The 16,106-nt window shown below is 47.5% G+C and overlaps 1 protein-coding gene across 2 annotated transcripts in view; it reads right to left on the bottom strand.

Annotated features, from left to right (window-relative positions):
• Window positions 1–6,643: 6,643 nt before the first annotated feature.
• LOC140425119 (tissue factor pathway inhibitor 2-like) overlaps window positions 6,644–16,106 on the bottom strand; it is a 94,730-nt gene continuing 85,267 nt past the window's right edge. For both annotated transcript variants that reach the window (XM_072509032.1, XM_072509031.1), the window contains one exon: window positions 6,644–9,831. Coding sequence is in view for 1 of the 2 variants with exons in the window: in XM_072509031.1 (XP_072365132.1) it covers window positions 9,722–9,831 (110 nt within the window). In the remaining variant the exon portion in view is untranslated. The remainder of the gene's footprint in view (window positions 9,832–16,106) is intronic.

The raw sequence follows: 16,106 nt of genomic DNA, 5'->3' as shown, positions 1-16,106 counted from the left end.
GAGTCCGGGTTATAGGAGGAGGCCCTGAGGAGAGTTAATGCGTCCTTGACGTGTGCCAGTCTCAGCCTAATACAGTTTAACGTGGTCCACAGGGCACACATGACTGTGTCCCGCATGAGCAGGTTCTTTGAGGAGGTGGACGATAGGTATGGGTGCTGAGCGGGGGGTCCTGTAAACCATGTCCATATGTTTTGGGCATGTCCGAGGCTGAGAGGTTTCTGGCAGGGGATTGCTGACGTCATATCAGAGATCTTAAAAATGAGGGTGGTTCCGAGTCCAGAGGTGGCGATCTTCGGTGTGTCGGAAGACCCGGGAGCCCAGGGGGTGAGAGAGGCTGACATCTTGGCCTTGTCCTCCCTGGTGGCCCGGAGATGGCTCTTACTAGAATGGAGGGACCCTACACCTTGAGGGGTTCGTTGTAGGGGTTTGCTCGGAGGTGGCAGCCATTCATCGACTTCTTTGAGAAAAATTAAGCTGTCAGCAGGGGCGGGGAGGGGGTGATGCGGGGGTGGGGGGGGGGGGGGGGTGGCGGGGGAAGGGGTTGAAAAGGGGAGGCATAGAAGAGACGAGTAACAATAGGAAAACAAATGGAGGGGTAAGGTGGCATTGTTTGTGTAAGCCATGTTGGCTGGGGTCTGTGCCCAGGAGGTTTGTTGGTTATATTATTGTGTTTTCGTTTTTGTTGAAATTTTAATGTTTAAAATTGTTAAAATTATAAATGCCTCAATAAAATATTTTATTAAAAAAAATAACCAAAACCCCAAACCCCTGCCATTCCCCTCCTCTCGCCCTGCCTTCCTTATTTTAGGCCCTTTATCACCCCCTCCCCCCTCCCCTTGCTGATGCCTCAATCCTCAATTCTTCTTGAAGAGGTCGATGAACAGCTTCCACCTCCGGGCGAACCCATCAACCGACCCTGTTAAGGCAAACTTGATTTTCTCCAACCTTAGGAACTCCGCCAGGTCACTCACCCACACACCCGGTTTCGGTGGCTCAGAGCCCCTCCACGCCAGCAAAATCCATCTCCGGGCTACCAGGGAGGCAAAGGTCAGGTATTCGCCCTCTCTCTTCCCTATGACTCCTGGGTCTTCTGACACTCCAAACATCACCACTTCTGGGCTTGGGACCATCTTCACCATCAACACCTCGTACATTATGTTTGCGAGCCCCTGCCAGAATCCCTTCACTTTTGGACATGCCCAAAACATGTGAACATGGTTCGCGGGCCTCCCCGCCACCCACACCTGTCCTCTACTCCCTCAAAGAACCTGCCCATCCTAGCCACTGTCATGTGTGTCCTATGGACTACCTTAAACTGGGCAAGGCTGAGCCTCGCACACAACGAGGATGCATTCACCCTCCTCAGAGCCTCCTCCCATAACCCGGCCTCCATTTTCCCCCCCCAGTTCCACCTCCCATTTCCGTTTGACTTCCCCTATCGGGGGCTCCCTTCCAGTCCATTAGCTCCTTGTAGATCTTGGACACCTTGCCTTCACCCACTCCTTCCCTCGATAGCACCTTCCCCTGCAATCCCAAGGGCGGCAAACCGGAAAAGGATGGCACCTGCTTCTTCACAAAGTCCCGGACCTGTAAATATCTGAAGCCTTTCCCACTGGGCAGGTCATTTTCCTCCTCCAAGTCCTCTAAACTTGCAAAGCTGTTCCCCACAAACACGTCCCCAAACCGGTCGATCCCTGCCTGTCGCCACCACCGAAATCCCGCGTCCAACCCCCCCCCCGGTGCAAATCTGTGATTGTCGCAAATCGCTGTCCACACTGAGGCACCTTCCATCACAGATGCTGCCGCCACTGTCCCAACACCCACCACAGGGCTCATGCAGTACATAGCTGGCAAGAACGGCGGAGGCATCATTAACAATGCCCCTAAACCTGTACCCCTGCAAGATGCCACCTCCAACTGCCCCCACTCCGACTCCTCCCCCACTACCCACTTCCTCACCATAGCAATGTTTGTTGCCCAATAATAATTCAGTATGCTTGGCAAGGCCAACCCGCTCCCCCTCGCCCCGCTCCAACAGCACCTTCTTAATCCGAGGGTTTTCCCCCGCCCACACAAACCCCAAGATCAAAATATTGACTTTCTTAAAAAATGATTTTGGTACGAAGTTCAGAAGGTTCTGAAAGACAAATGGGAGTCTTGGCAGCACCATCATTTGCACTGTCTGCATCTGCCCCGCCAACGATAGTGGCAACACATCCCACCTCTTAAAATCCACTCATCTGTTCCACCAACCGCGCCAAGTTCAACTTGTGCAGCTGCTCCCATCCCCGCGTCACCTGACTACACAAATATCTGAAGCTCGCCCCTACCATCTTGAACGGCAGCTCGTCCAACCTCCACTCCTGCACCCTGGCTTCAATCGGGAACACCTCACTCTTTCCCATGTTTAGCTTATATCTGGGAAACCGGCCAAACTCTCCAAAATATTCCTAATTCCCCCAATACCTCGGTGTGGGTCTGAGATATAAAGCAGCAGGTCGACCCTGTGCTCACGCTTCTCCCCACCCTGTTTCCCCCCGCGGACAATCCCCTTCCAGCTCCTTGATGCTCTAAGCTCTATTCCCAAGGCAAAAAGCAATGGGGAGAGTGGGCACCCGTGCCTTGTCCCTCAGTGTAGCCCGAAATACCCTGAGCTCACCCGATTCATCCACACGCTCGCTACCGCTGCCCTATACAACAATTGGACTCAGCCTACAAACTCCTACCTGAACCCAAACCATCCTTACACTTCCCACAAGTACTCCCATTTCACCCGATCAAAAGCCTTCTCTGAATCCATTGCTACTGCCCTGTTCCTCCGGGGATATCATTTCCACATTTTGTAATCTCCTAACATTCGCCGATAGTTGCCTCCACTTTACAACCCCGGTCTGATCTTACCCTATCACCCCCTGTATACAGTCCTCAATTCTTGAGACCAGGATCTTTGCCAGCAAATTAGCGTCCGCATTTAGTAGCGATATTGGGCAATAGGACCCACACTGCTCCGGATCTTTGCCCTTCTTTAGTATCAGGGATATAGACGCTTGCAATAATGTAGGAGGAACTCCCCCTTTTCTCTCGCCTCATTACATGCCCTCACCAGCATGGGTTTCATGATTTTTAAAAGCCCAAATGAACCATGCCATGGGGAACTCGGCCCATCGGAGGCGGAGAATCGTGGAGGCCCTGGAGAATACCAGTCGGGCCTGGTAATGAACGCGAATGGTGTTTACTCTATAGGTGTTCCAGGCCGCATTGACGACGTTGTCGAGGTGATGGAGAATTGCGATTTGGTATCAAATCGGCACCCACCGTGATTTTGGTGTCGGAACCTATTCTCTGCCCAATTGTGTTTTCCGATTTCGGTGTCAGCCAACGGAGAATCCTGCCCTGCATATTTTATATTGTGCTATTACTTTTGAAAATTGTATTCTTTCATGGATATGTGCATTGATTGCATGGCCAGGGTTTGTGCCCCACTCTGATTGCTCTTAAATTGAGTGGCCTGCCACACCATTTCAAAGAACAGTTAAGAGTTCTCAGCCTTCCCATGGAATTAGGGATGGACAATAAAGGTCTGCCAAGCCAGTAAAGCCCACATCCCTTGAATCAACTTTAGAAAATGCTGAACCATTATGCTCCAAAAGATGTACAGGTTAGGTGGATTGGCTATGCTAAAATTTCCCCTTTGTGTCTAAAGGTTATAGATGGAGTTACGTGTATAGGGCTAAGGGGAGTTGGTCTAGGTAGATGCTCTGTCGGAGGGTTGGTGCAGACTTGATGGGCCAAATGGCTTCCTTCTGCACTGCAGGGATACTCTTTGCATATAGCTATCAAAACACATTCGTTGTTTTCGCCTGGAAAATTGCAACTATGGTTAAGGTACTCTATCTTGAACTGTCTGAAGTATTCATAATCCAGAGAGAGTTTTATGCCAAGTACTGTAAACGTTAACTCTCTGATTATACCTTTCTGTGTAGCATTGATTAGGAATGAATATGCAGCTTCTGGATCATAAGAAATTGAATTTTCTGAATTTCCGCTCTCGAATTGGAATGCTGAGTTAAAACAAGGTCCGGATCTGTGACTCTGACTCCTGAAAATCAGTAATGCAGAACTAATCCTCTAATAACAGTTTTATGCAACCATCAGTGTGAAATAGCAAGTACTATTTTCTTTTTAAATTGCAGACTACTTTTTCAAATGTTTAGAGGGTAGTATAGATAAATGCCTGGACTGGTCCATTAATAGCTCCCTTGACAGTTGAGACAAGTTAATTCACTCTATACGTACATTTATGTCTACTTTTAATATTCACAAAAGGCACTTGTCCTTTTCAAAAGGTCAACGTACCTTTGTCAAAGGGAAAAGTATCTCCCCAAAGAGCACATTATATTTCCCAATGGTGTCCCAGGACCAGATCAAAAAGGGTATCCACTCTCTCCAAAAGGGTACCTTTTCGGTTAACCGTTGCTAACTTTAGAGCTTCTCCTGAAACATGTAAAGTGCACATATTTTGGATATCCCACAAATGAAAACTGGACCTGACAGTGCATCTGAACTTTACCATAGGCAGTTGCCTCCGTGAACCACATATGTACACAGTCTAAACCACTCAGCTCCCTTATCCCACCAGCTCATCAACAACCTCAGAAAATGGGGATTATTGGGTTTTGGGGATGGACTCCAAGATTCTGGTCCAGTGCCATTTTGGATAAGTTGGGGGCCATCTTGAAACAAATCAGGTCAGAGGTCAACATTGGGGTGAAAGTTACATCATTAAAGAGAATTCTTCAAAAGCATAAATTGTATATAAATTATGTATATATGTGTACACATGGCTATAATGCTATACATAAGGGCCGGGATTCTCCGAGTCTCCGCACTGCAATCGCGCTCGGCGCAGGGGCAGAGAATGGGCATCAGACCCGCAATCGGGTCTGACGCTGCTCTCGCGATTCTCCGGGGACCGGAGAATCGTCGGCAATCGTGCGCGGTTGACGCGGCGTCGGTTGGGGGCCATTGAAAAGGGCCCCCATGACGATGCTCCGCTGACAACTGGCCAAGTTCCCGCTGGCCAGGTTCGCTCATGGTTCCACCCGATGGGAGCTCAGAGTGGTGGGAGGCGGGGGAATCTGTCACAGGGGGGCCTCCAGGATGGCCAGGCTTGCGATCAGGGGCCACCGATCGGCGCGCGCGCGCTATCTCGGGGTGGGGGGGGCCTATATTGTCAGGGCTGGCCCGCGTTGTGGATCCACAAGGTTGTGCGGACCCACGGCCTGAAGTGCAGGGCCCTGTATTGGCAGCTAGTGCTGCGAGGAGCACTCCGGGGCCCTGCTAGCCCCCTGCAAAATGGACAATTTGATTTGCGCCCGTTTTCTCGCGGGCGTGGGGACATCGCCCCATTATCAGAGAATTCTGCCCAAGATGTTCAGAACCATTATCATATAACCCGGAGAAATAAACACATTCACACATTCCATCATTTGTTATTCATTCAATTTTATTATTTTGATTCAGAACATAACATGTTACCTGCTTTATATTTAGAGTTGTTAACAGAGAGTTACAATACAGAGTTTATTCCACCAGGACTAGGTTTCCCTTATTCCAAGAATAAATTCCAGTATTCATATATCTTTAATGTAGCCAAAACATAATTGATTTCAAAAAGTAGCGAATGAAAATAATTCAGTGGCCATTATACGATTTAAAGTGAGCCTAACCATTTCAAGCAACAACGTAATCTTACTAACCAGAATGGAACTGTGGATATAAAAGAGCACGAGAAAGAGACAGGAGGATAAAGGAGTGTGAGAAAGAGCAAGGCTGAGAGAGGAGTGCTAGCTTGGAGTTTGGGTCTCCTGAGGTGAAGCAGGGCAAGTGAAAGCAGCTCATAGAGTGAATATGGTCAGGTCAGCATTTATTACTTTTATCGCTTATAGTTTGTAAGGTGTATATTTTATGGTTTATAGTTTGTAAGGGCTATATTCTGTAATAACAGACAAGGACCAGGGAAGAAGGGCCTCAGAGTAATTGAAATTACTTCAAATATCTTCCAAAGGTTTAATTAAAGGGGTGTCTCCAGTTTCAGCTCCTGGAACCTAGCTGGAGCGATGGCTGGGGACACTGTGGAGCATCCGAGATGCGGAGAGTATCATGGATAGTATGTATAGAGAGGTGGTCACACTGCAGATACCACAGTAAAAAGGGAATGGGTGATCATCAGGCAGAGAAAGAGGACTAGGCAGGCAATGCAAAATTCTCCTGTGGCCATATCCTTGCAAAACAGATATACTGGGCGCAATTCTCTCATCGGGAGACTAAGCCCAGATGCCGGAGTGAAAACCGGAGTGTTTCACTCCGGCGTCGGAGGCCGTTCCCAGCCCCCTATTCTCCCGCCCCCCGGGGGACAAGGAGCGGCGCCGCGTAAATGACGCGACCGGCACCACGTAAATGACGTCACCCGCGCATGCGCGGCTGCCGCCTTCCTGCGGCCGCCCTGCAGAAGATGTTGGATGGATCTTGCGGGGCGTCGGAGGAAAGGAGGCCCTCCTTCAGAGAGGCCCGCCTTCCGATCAGTGGGCACCAATCGCGGGGCAGTCCCCTTTTGAGCGCCCCCCCCGGTGCAGGAACCCCTTTTGCCCCCCCACACGCCGCCCCCCCCCCCAGCGTTCCTGCGCTGTTCCCGCCAGCAGCCACCAGGTGTGGATGGCGCTGGCGGGAACCTGTCGTGTTGGGCAGGCCGTTCGGCCCATCTGGGCCGGAGAATCATTGCACACCCATTACCAATGGCAAGCGCCGATTCTCCCAGCGGCCAGCCGTGATTCGCGCCGCGCCGGTTTGGGGAGGGTGGGAGAATCACGTGCGGATGTCGGGGCGGCGTGGTGGGACTCGCGCGGCGTCCGGGCGATTCTCGCACCCGGCGTGGGGGGGGGGGGGGGGATTTCGCCCATACTGTTTTGGATACTACTTGGGGAATGGTGTCTCAGGAAAAAGCAGCAACAACCAAATTTGTTGCACCACAGTGGGCTCTGCTGCACAGGAGAAGCGTAAAAAGTATAGGAATGCAATAGTTATAGGGGGTTCGACTGTAAGGATAGGTGTTTTTGTGGCTGCAAACAAAACTACAGGATGGTATGTTGCCTCCCTAGTGCTAGGGTCAATGATGTCTCGGAACAGTTACAGGACATTCTTGACGGGGTGGGTGAAAGCCAGTGATCGTGGTGCACAGCGGTGCAAACAAAATAAAGTAGAAAAAAGGGATTAGGTCCTAAAAGCAGAATTTAGGGAGTTAAGAAGTAAGTTGAAAAGTAGGACTTCAAAAGGTAGTGATCCCAGAATGACATGCGAGTGAGAGTAGAACTAGCAGGATGAATACATGCCTGAAGGGATGATGTGAGGGGAAGGGTTTCAGATTGGTGAAGACACATGTAGGCCCCTTACAGTCAGAAACATAGAAATTTATAATGGGGAACAAAGACATGGCTGACCAACTAAATACATATTTTGGTTCTTTCTTCACCAAGGAGGACACAAATAACACTCCAGAAATGGCCTGATAATCTACATCCTAGAGTACATGAGGAAGTGGCCTGTGGAAATCGTGGACGCATTGGTGGTCATCTTTCAAGATTCAATAGACTCTGGAACAGTTGCGCCAGATTGGAGAGTAGCTAATGTAACCCCACTATTTAAAAAGGGAGGTAGAGACAAAACAAGGAATTATAGACCAGTGAGCATGACATCTACAGTGGGAAAAATACTAGAGTCCATTATAAAAGATTTAATAGCAGAGCACTTGGAAAAGAGTGGCAAGATTGGACAAAGTCAGCATGGGATTTACAAAACGGGAATCCTGCTTGAAAAATCTTCCAGAAGGCTTTGGACAAAGTTCCATTTAAGAAGTTAGGAAAATTAAAGCACATGGGATTGGGGTTTGTGAATTGAGAGGGATAGAAAACTGGTTAACGGACAGGAAACTGAGTAGGCATAAACAGTTTTTTCCCCCAAGTGGCAGGCAGTGGCTAGTGGAATATGGCAGGGGTTAGTGCTAGGGCCCATCTATTCACAATATATATCAATGATTTAGATGAGGGAATTAAATGTAATATCTCCAAGTTTGCAGATGATACAACACTTGGATGGGAGAGCAAGCTGTGAGGAGCATGCAGAGATACTTCAGTGTGACTTGGACAAGTTGAGTGAATGGGCAAATGCATGAGAATTGCAGTATAATGTGGATAAATGTGAGTTTATCCACTTTTCTAGCAAAAACAGGAAGCCAGATTGTTATCTGAATAGCTACAGATTGAGAGAGGGTAATGTGCAGCGTGACCTGGGTGTCCTTGTAAATCAATCACTGAAAGTAAGCATACAGGTACAGCAAGCAGTAAAGAAGGCAAATGTTGGCCTTGATAGCGAGAGGATTTGAGTACAGGAGCAGGGATGTCTTTTGCAATTTTACAGGGTCCTGGCGAGACCTCACCTGGAATATTGTTTGCAATTTTAGTGTCCTTATATGAGGAAGGATGTTCTTGTTATAAGGGGACTGCAGCAAAGACTTACCAGACTGACTCCTGGGTTGGCAAGACTGACGTACGAAGAGAGATTGAGTCAGTTATAGTTGATGGAGTTCAGAGGAATGAGGAGGGAATCTCTGAAACCTATAAAATTCTAACAAGACTAGACAGGGCAAATGCAGGGAGGATATTTCTGATGGCAGGGAAGTCCAGAACCAGGGGGCACAGTCTAAGGATACAGGGTAAACCATTTTGGGCTGAGATGAGGAGACATTTCTTCAGCCAGAGAGTGGCGAATCTGTGAAATTCGCAACCACAGAAACAGTTGAGGCCAAAACATATGTTTTGAAGAAGGAGTTAGACATAGCTCTTGGGGCAGGCAGAAACAGGTTACTGAGTTGGATGATCAGCCATGATCATAATGAATGGTGGAGTCCCAGCAGCAAGCAGTTAAGCTACTGGTGTTTTTGAATTGAGGAGTAAGTCACTGAAGAGAAGACAAGAAATGGGCTATGATAATATATTTCCCAATTAAATTATTATTTATTAATGGGTAGCACAGTGGTTAGCACTACTGCCTCACAGTGCCAGGTTCAATTTGGCCATGAGTGGCCATCTGTGCAGAGTTTACACTTCCTCCCCGTGTCTGCATGGGTTTCCTTCAGGTGCTCTGGTTTCCTCCCACAGTCCAAAGATGTGGAGTTTAGGTGGGTTTACAGGGATAGGGCAGAGGAGAGGGCCTTGGTAGGGTCCTCTTTCAGAGGGTTGGTGCAGACCCGATGGGCCAAATGGTCTTCTTCATTGTAGGGATTCTAAAAAGGTGCACATATCTCACATCAAGATATTAGTTAATATGATCCACATCTTAAATTCCATTTTAAATGTATTCCATTTTGCACCCATATACCAGCTTGAAAAATATTCAATTGGTGCATCAAATGATTCCTTTTTTAATTGCCTGTCCTTTTTACATCACTTTCTTAAACCGAGTTAATGACACCCAGTAAATGTAAACAAAAGCATTATCTGAAAATATACCTATTATAAGAATATATTAGGAGGCTTAAAAGTTGACTGTATCTCGCCTCCTTCCATGTTCCAATTATATGGAAAAAACTTGACCTCAGTCTAGATTATTAATTAAGGTTGAAATAAACTGTAAGATCTCCAGACTTTTGCTGAGAAAGGTAAACCCTTCAATCCTTTCTCTTCGGATTTCTTAAAAACTGCCTCCTTCGATTTTGTTTACTTTTCCTATTTGCTGGTGCAGCAGGAGTATTCTTGATTTTCACTGTTTTCTTGTCACCTGCCAAAAAGCAAACAACATGTCAAGGAAAGGCATATATTTAGGGTGTCCTGTACAGCTATTGGGAGCGATTCAGCGTGGATCTGGGAACAACTGGTGAATCATGCGAGAGCCCAAATGGAGGCTCTGCACCGGGACAATCGGGAGTCACCCGACTCGCTCTGCCCAGCGTGATCTGGATCTAGCCCTCATTGGGTGAGATCCAGATCTGCATATTTGACTGAGCCACTGTGCACCCGTAAATAAATAATCATTCAATTGGAAAATACATCATCGGCGTTCATTTACTGTCTGCTCTTCAGTGACGTATTTCAGTTCATTTTCACCTGGCGCCCGGGAGTGAACAGCCGTACCTGCGGGACCTCAATCAGGCGCAGTTTAGCACTGGCTTTCACAAACGTAGACCAGGCACCTCGGGAGAGCTCGCAGGCCTTTAGAGACCCCCAGGTGGCCGGGAATGGAGCAGGGTGGTATCCTGGCAATCCCCCTGGTAATGCCACCTGGGCACTTCCAGGGGCCAGCTGGGCCCAGGGGGGATTCCCATAGGTGTCGACAAGGTTGGAGGGGGAATGGGTGAGGGGGCAGGCTAGAGATCAGGACAGCCATTCAAAAGACACCCCGATGTGCAGTGCAGTTTGGCTGACTATGCGTGGGCTCTGGAGGGAGAAACTCCCCAAGGTCTAAAGAAAAAAACGGCAAAGTACCAATGGATCACAAGGTGATTCACGACACTGCAGCTGCTGAGGAACACCCCGCCAAACGCACCCAAAAGCGGACTTTAACCGTTGTCTACTGAATGGTGCCCATTATGCCCAACAATCCTATGACACAAATTTTATTTTGTTCAACGTGGAACTGACTTTGAAGAAATTCTATTGTGAGACACAAGGAATGTACTTTTTGAATAAAATGCTTCACTCACAAATAAACTATGTCCTTGCAAACTTAGAATCACGGAACCAAGGAAATGATACAGCACAGAAGGGAGTCATTCAGCCCAACCAAAGACACTCTGTTGCCCTTTCTAATCTCTTCTTTCTGCAGCTTACTTCAAAAATAGGAAGGGAAGTAAGCTGTGAACAGGACAGGAGGAGGCTACAACGCATTAAATGAGTGGGCAAATAATGTGGCAAATGGAGTACAACATGGGGATATGTGCAATTGTCCATATTGTCAGAAAGAATAAAAAAGCAGCATTTAATCTAATTGCGAGAGGTTGCAGAGCTCCAAGATGCAAAGGGATCTCAAGTGTCCTCATGGGTGAATTGTGAAAGGTTAGTATGCAGCTACAGCAAGTAACCAGGAAAGTGAATAAAATGTTATTATTAATTGGGAGGGGAAATGAATACAAAATTAGGGAGGTTATGTTTCAGCTATATGGGACATTGGTGGGGCCCCATATGGAGCACCATCAGTCTCAATCTTTAATGAAGGGTGTAAATGCATTGGAAGCAGGCCAGAAAAAGTTTACTGAACCAATAACTGGAGCGAGTGGGTTGTCCAATGAGGAAAGATTGGACAGGCGAGGCTTGTAAACGCTGGAGTTTAGAACAGTAAAAGGTGACTTGACTGAAACGCACAAGACTCTGTGTCAGGGTGGATATGGAAAGGATGGTTCCTCTTGTGGGCAAATCTAGAACTAGGGGTCACTGTTTAAAACTAAGGGGTCACCTCTTTAAGACAGAGATGAGGAGAATTGTTTTCTGTAAAACAGTTGTGCACCTTTGGGACTATTGCTCAAAAAGTGGTAGATGCAGTATCTTTGAATTTTTTTAAGGCAAAAAGTAGATAAGATTCTTGATAAGCAGGGGGTGAAAAGTTACTGGGGGTAAGTGAGAACCTGGAGTTGAGGTTACAATCAGATCAACCATAATCTTATTGAATGGAAGAGAAGACTCAAGGGGACAAGTAGCCTAGTCCTGCTCCAAATTTGGATGTTCAAATGCCACAGAACGGAGTTATTTTATTTCATTAGATATTCAAAGAAGTGACCAAGCCATTCAATTTAAATGCAAACAATTTCTGGGATTGGTTTGAATAGGTATTGACTGGGAGTTAGATATCAGGCAAGGCAATTTATTATCATTCTGTAAGGAGCTGTTAATGTTGAAAGAAGATATCGGATTATCCATCACGCCAGGGCCCAGGGTGGAGAGGTTGCTCTCCATCTCAACAGGATCCACCTTCAGGCGATCAACGAGGTGAAGGCTACAACATCTACATCCGCGCCAGTTTCCAACCCCGGCGGTCCAACACCCCGAATATAGCCTCCCGAGGGCCCGGGTCCTGTTTCATGTGCACCACTTTAGAGATTACCCTAAAAATCTCCTTCCAGTAATCCTCCAGCATTGGACAGGACCAAAACATATGAACGTGGTTTGCGGCCCCCCCCCCCCCCCGCAACGTTCACACACATCTTTTCCCCCCTCAAAGAGCCGGCTCATCCTCACCCCTGTAAGGTGCGCTCGACACACCACCTTCAGCTATATGAGCCCCAACCTCGCGCACGAGGTGGAGGCATTCTCCCTCCAGAGCACCTCACACCAGAACCCCTCCTCCATTACCCTCGCCCAGCTCTTCCTCCCACTTTGCCTTATCCCATCCAATGGTGCCTTCTCCTCTCCCAAAATAACAAGTATCCATTCTAAGGGAGTGGAGGAAAATTGGAAATAGCTGAAGACAGCCATCTTCTCAAGCTGTGAAGAAACCATTGGCTACAAGACTAGGAAATAGCAAGACAGGTTCAGCGAGAATGACCACACCATCCAAGACCTCATTGAGAACTGGAGGAAAGCCCCCTATGTCTGGCAAAACGACATACTCAGCAAGGCAAAGAGGAGAGCTCATCAATTAGCAAAGGTGGAGGTACAAAAGAGAGCTGGCTGGCTCCGCCCACTAAGATCTGTATAAATATGCGTGACCTCCATTGCCCTGGCATTTTACCAATGATGGACTGAGAAAGCTAAGGAGCTGCAACTCCTCATTGACAAGCATGACATCCGAGGCTCCTTCAGTGTCACCAAGGCAATATATGGACCCAATACCCAAGGTCTCAAACGGTAAGGACGGAACCTTCTTGCTAGACAGAGAAAATATCGGCCTCCAATTGAGAGAAAACACCAACTCCTAAATTGTGATGCAACCATAGATGAGGATGTGTTTGAGGGAATCACCCAACTCCTCATCAAAGATGATCTTGGACTCCTACCAAACAAGGATGAAGTTGAAGCTGCCATTAAACACATGAAGAATGGAAAAACTACTGCAGTGGATGGGATCCAATTGGAGATTTTCAAATTTGGAGGGGAAGAGATCACCTGTCATCTCCATCAGAAGAAATTCCTACTGATATCAGGGATGCTGTCATTGCCACCTCCTTCAAGAAAGGAGACAAAGCGGACTGTGGGAACTACCGAGAAATCTGCCTGCTTTCCATCACCATGAATACTCACGAGCCGTCTTCTCCCAGTCTCTGAAGAAACCCGTCCAGAAGGTAGTGTGGCTTCCGACAAAACCTGGAACAGCAGACATAATTTAATGCCAGGAACAAGATCACTATGTGGCCTTCATCAATTTGGCCAAGGCCTTTGACTCTCAATCAGGAGGTGCTGTGGCCGACCCTGTCAAAGGCCAGCTGTCCAGAGAAATTCATCAACATTCTCTGACTCCTCTTCGACAATATGTTGGCAACAGCCTGTGGTGAACCACTGTATTATGGGATGTAAGGTAGGACCTGCAGTACAGGTTCGCCGGTAGCTCCTGCCGGCTGGCTCCGCCCACGGAGAACTGTATAAATATGCGTGACCTCCAGTGCCCTGCCATTTCGCCAGCTGCAGCAGGAGGCCACGCATCTGACTGCAATAAAGCCCCAGTTGTACCCAATCTGTGTCTTTGTGCAATTTATTGCGCATCACAGCCCTCATCAATGGAAGTAAGAAAGTAAGACAGAAACCTACGAGGTCAAGATTGGAGTCAACCAGAAATGTGTCATCGCCCCAATCCCTTTCTCCATCTTCATTGCCACCATTCTTCACCTGATCAAAAACACGTTTCCCAGTGGAGTGAACATCATCTAAAGGATGGGAAACCTTTCGACCTCAACCAGTTGAAACCCAAGAAGAACCTGACACTGACCACTCGTGAAACTTCACTATGCAGATGATATCGGCATCTCCACTCTCTCAGAAAAGTATCTCCAAGCCATGCTTGACATCGTCGATAAACATTCCAAAGAATTGGTCTCAATCTCAAGAAGACTCTTTTACCCACCTGACCCAGGGAAAGATCCGGTCTCTCCCTGGATCAAGATCAACGGAGAAACCCTCACAAATGTGGAACATTTCCCACACCTGGGGAGTCACCTCTCCTCGAAGGCTGACATCCAAGTGAAGATCCAAGATCATATCCAAACTGCACAAGAGTCTTTGAAACTGTGACATCCGTGCTGGTACCAAGATTATCAGGTACAAGGCAGTTGTCCTTCCTCCTCTTCTATACAGCTCAGGTGGATATGTACAAACACCACCCCAAGGCCCTCGAGTGATACCATCAACACTGTCTAATACAGATTTTCCACATCAGCTGGAAGACAGGCACACTAACATCAGTGTCCGTGAAGGAACCAAGAGCGCCAGCATTGAGGCATGATAATCTGAAACCTACTCCGCTGGGCCAGCCACGTGCTCAGGAAGTCAGGGTCCTGACTGCCAGCTCAAAAAAGCTCCCGAACAAGAGGAAGTGCTTCAAAGGAACCCTGACGGCTTACCTCAAGAAATGCAACATAGATGTCAATACCTGGGAGACGCTTGTTCAGATGAGACCTACTTGGAGGAACCTCCTGATTGAAGGGACACAATTTTTCAAAGGCACGCAAGGGGAAGAGGAGGCCGGGAAAAGGAGCCTGACCCTGAGAAAGGAATACCAGTGATCTAGGGTCCAAGGACCGATCCCATCTCCTGGAAACACCTGCCAAGTGTACAGTCAAAGATGCGGCTCCACGATCGGGCTCGTCAGCCATGCAAGAACCACAGAACCAATAACCAGTAACACGGAGTTTCTTAGATGAGCAATTATACTCGTCAGTGATTTGTTGATAACTTTGGCTGTTTCTTAATTTGGCTCTGTTTAATTACGTTTGCTCAAGAGTCGCCAGGTATCTTTCGACACCGCCACAAGGATCAGAACCGAATACTGATCAATGACTCGATACACCAGTAAGTTCAAAAGCAATGCTCATTTATTTACACACAGTCAAATCTACTCATGCATAAACTCTACAAACTAACTACCACTATTACTAAAGCCTACACTTAGCTTCGGGTGCCCGCTCAGTCAGAGGAACAATGGCCATTGCTCGGTTCTGAGGCTGCTGGGTTGAGCTGTTTACAGGATACCAACTAGGAGCGTCTATCTCGTAGCGTGCGTTGACTTGGAACTTACTTGGTCTGATGCAGCAACTCGGCGTGTCTCTCTACGCTGAGAGCCAAGGCCAAAGAAGAATGATTCTCCCTTGGGGAATACCTTTTATACTAAAAAGGGCTCTGCGCGCTTTTGGGCGGGCCTTGAACTTGGCCTCAATTAATTGGGTCTTTCCCAATCATTCGTATCGAACTTCCTCCAATAGAGGGATGGTTCCCTGATTGCTGGGCGTGTCCTAAGTGACTGTTGGTCTGCTTTGTTTTAGTCTTTTCTGGCGCCGGGGTGTCAGCCTTAACAACGTTTCCCTTTTGTCCTCGGAGATGGCTCATTAATATGTAGATTGCTTAGCAGTTTCTGTCCTGTCTGAGAGCTTAAGGTTTTACTCAACAGACAGGCCTTGCACCTGCTTGTTTCTTAGTATTGTCCAATTTTCCCTGCATTCTTTGCGAGTGTCCATTTTGTAACCGGGATGTAGCCAGCCCAGATGGCTACACTCCCTTCTTGTGATCCTCAACACGAAGCGTGAAGGATCTCACTACTACATCGTCTTCTTGTGATCTCAACGCGAAGCGTGAAGGATCTCACTACTACATCGTCTTCATCCTCTGACCAACCGGGGCACCCATAATTAGGCTCTACACTGTCCTATCCTATGCAACACAATTTTACCGAAACCATTTTAAATACATTCATTATCATAAAACTCTATGGGGCGCTATGACATTAATACATGTATTACAGAAAAATAAAAAAACTGAAACCTCTAACTATTCTCAATAAACTATCCTTATTCAAACAGTCCAAAAATACAAACAGTCCAAAAATAATCTATACATCTTAAACTGTACAAAATAGCA

This window comes from Scyliorhinus torazame, chromosome 6 (genome assembly GCF_047496885.1).
Source record: "Scyliorhinus torazame isolate Kashiwa2021f chromosome 6, sScyTor2.1, whole genome shotgun sequence".
Taxonomy (NCBI): Eukaryota; Metazoa; Chordata; class Chondrichthyes; order Carcharhiniformes; family Scyliorhinidae; genus Scyliorhinus; species Scyliorhinus torazame.
This window is presented reverse-complemented; position numbering and strand designations above follow the sequence as displayed.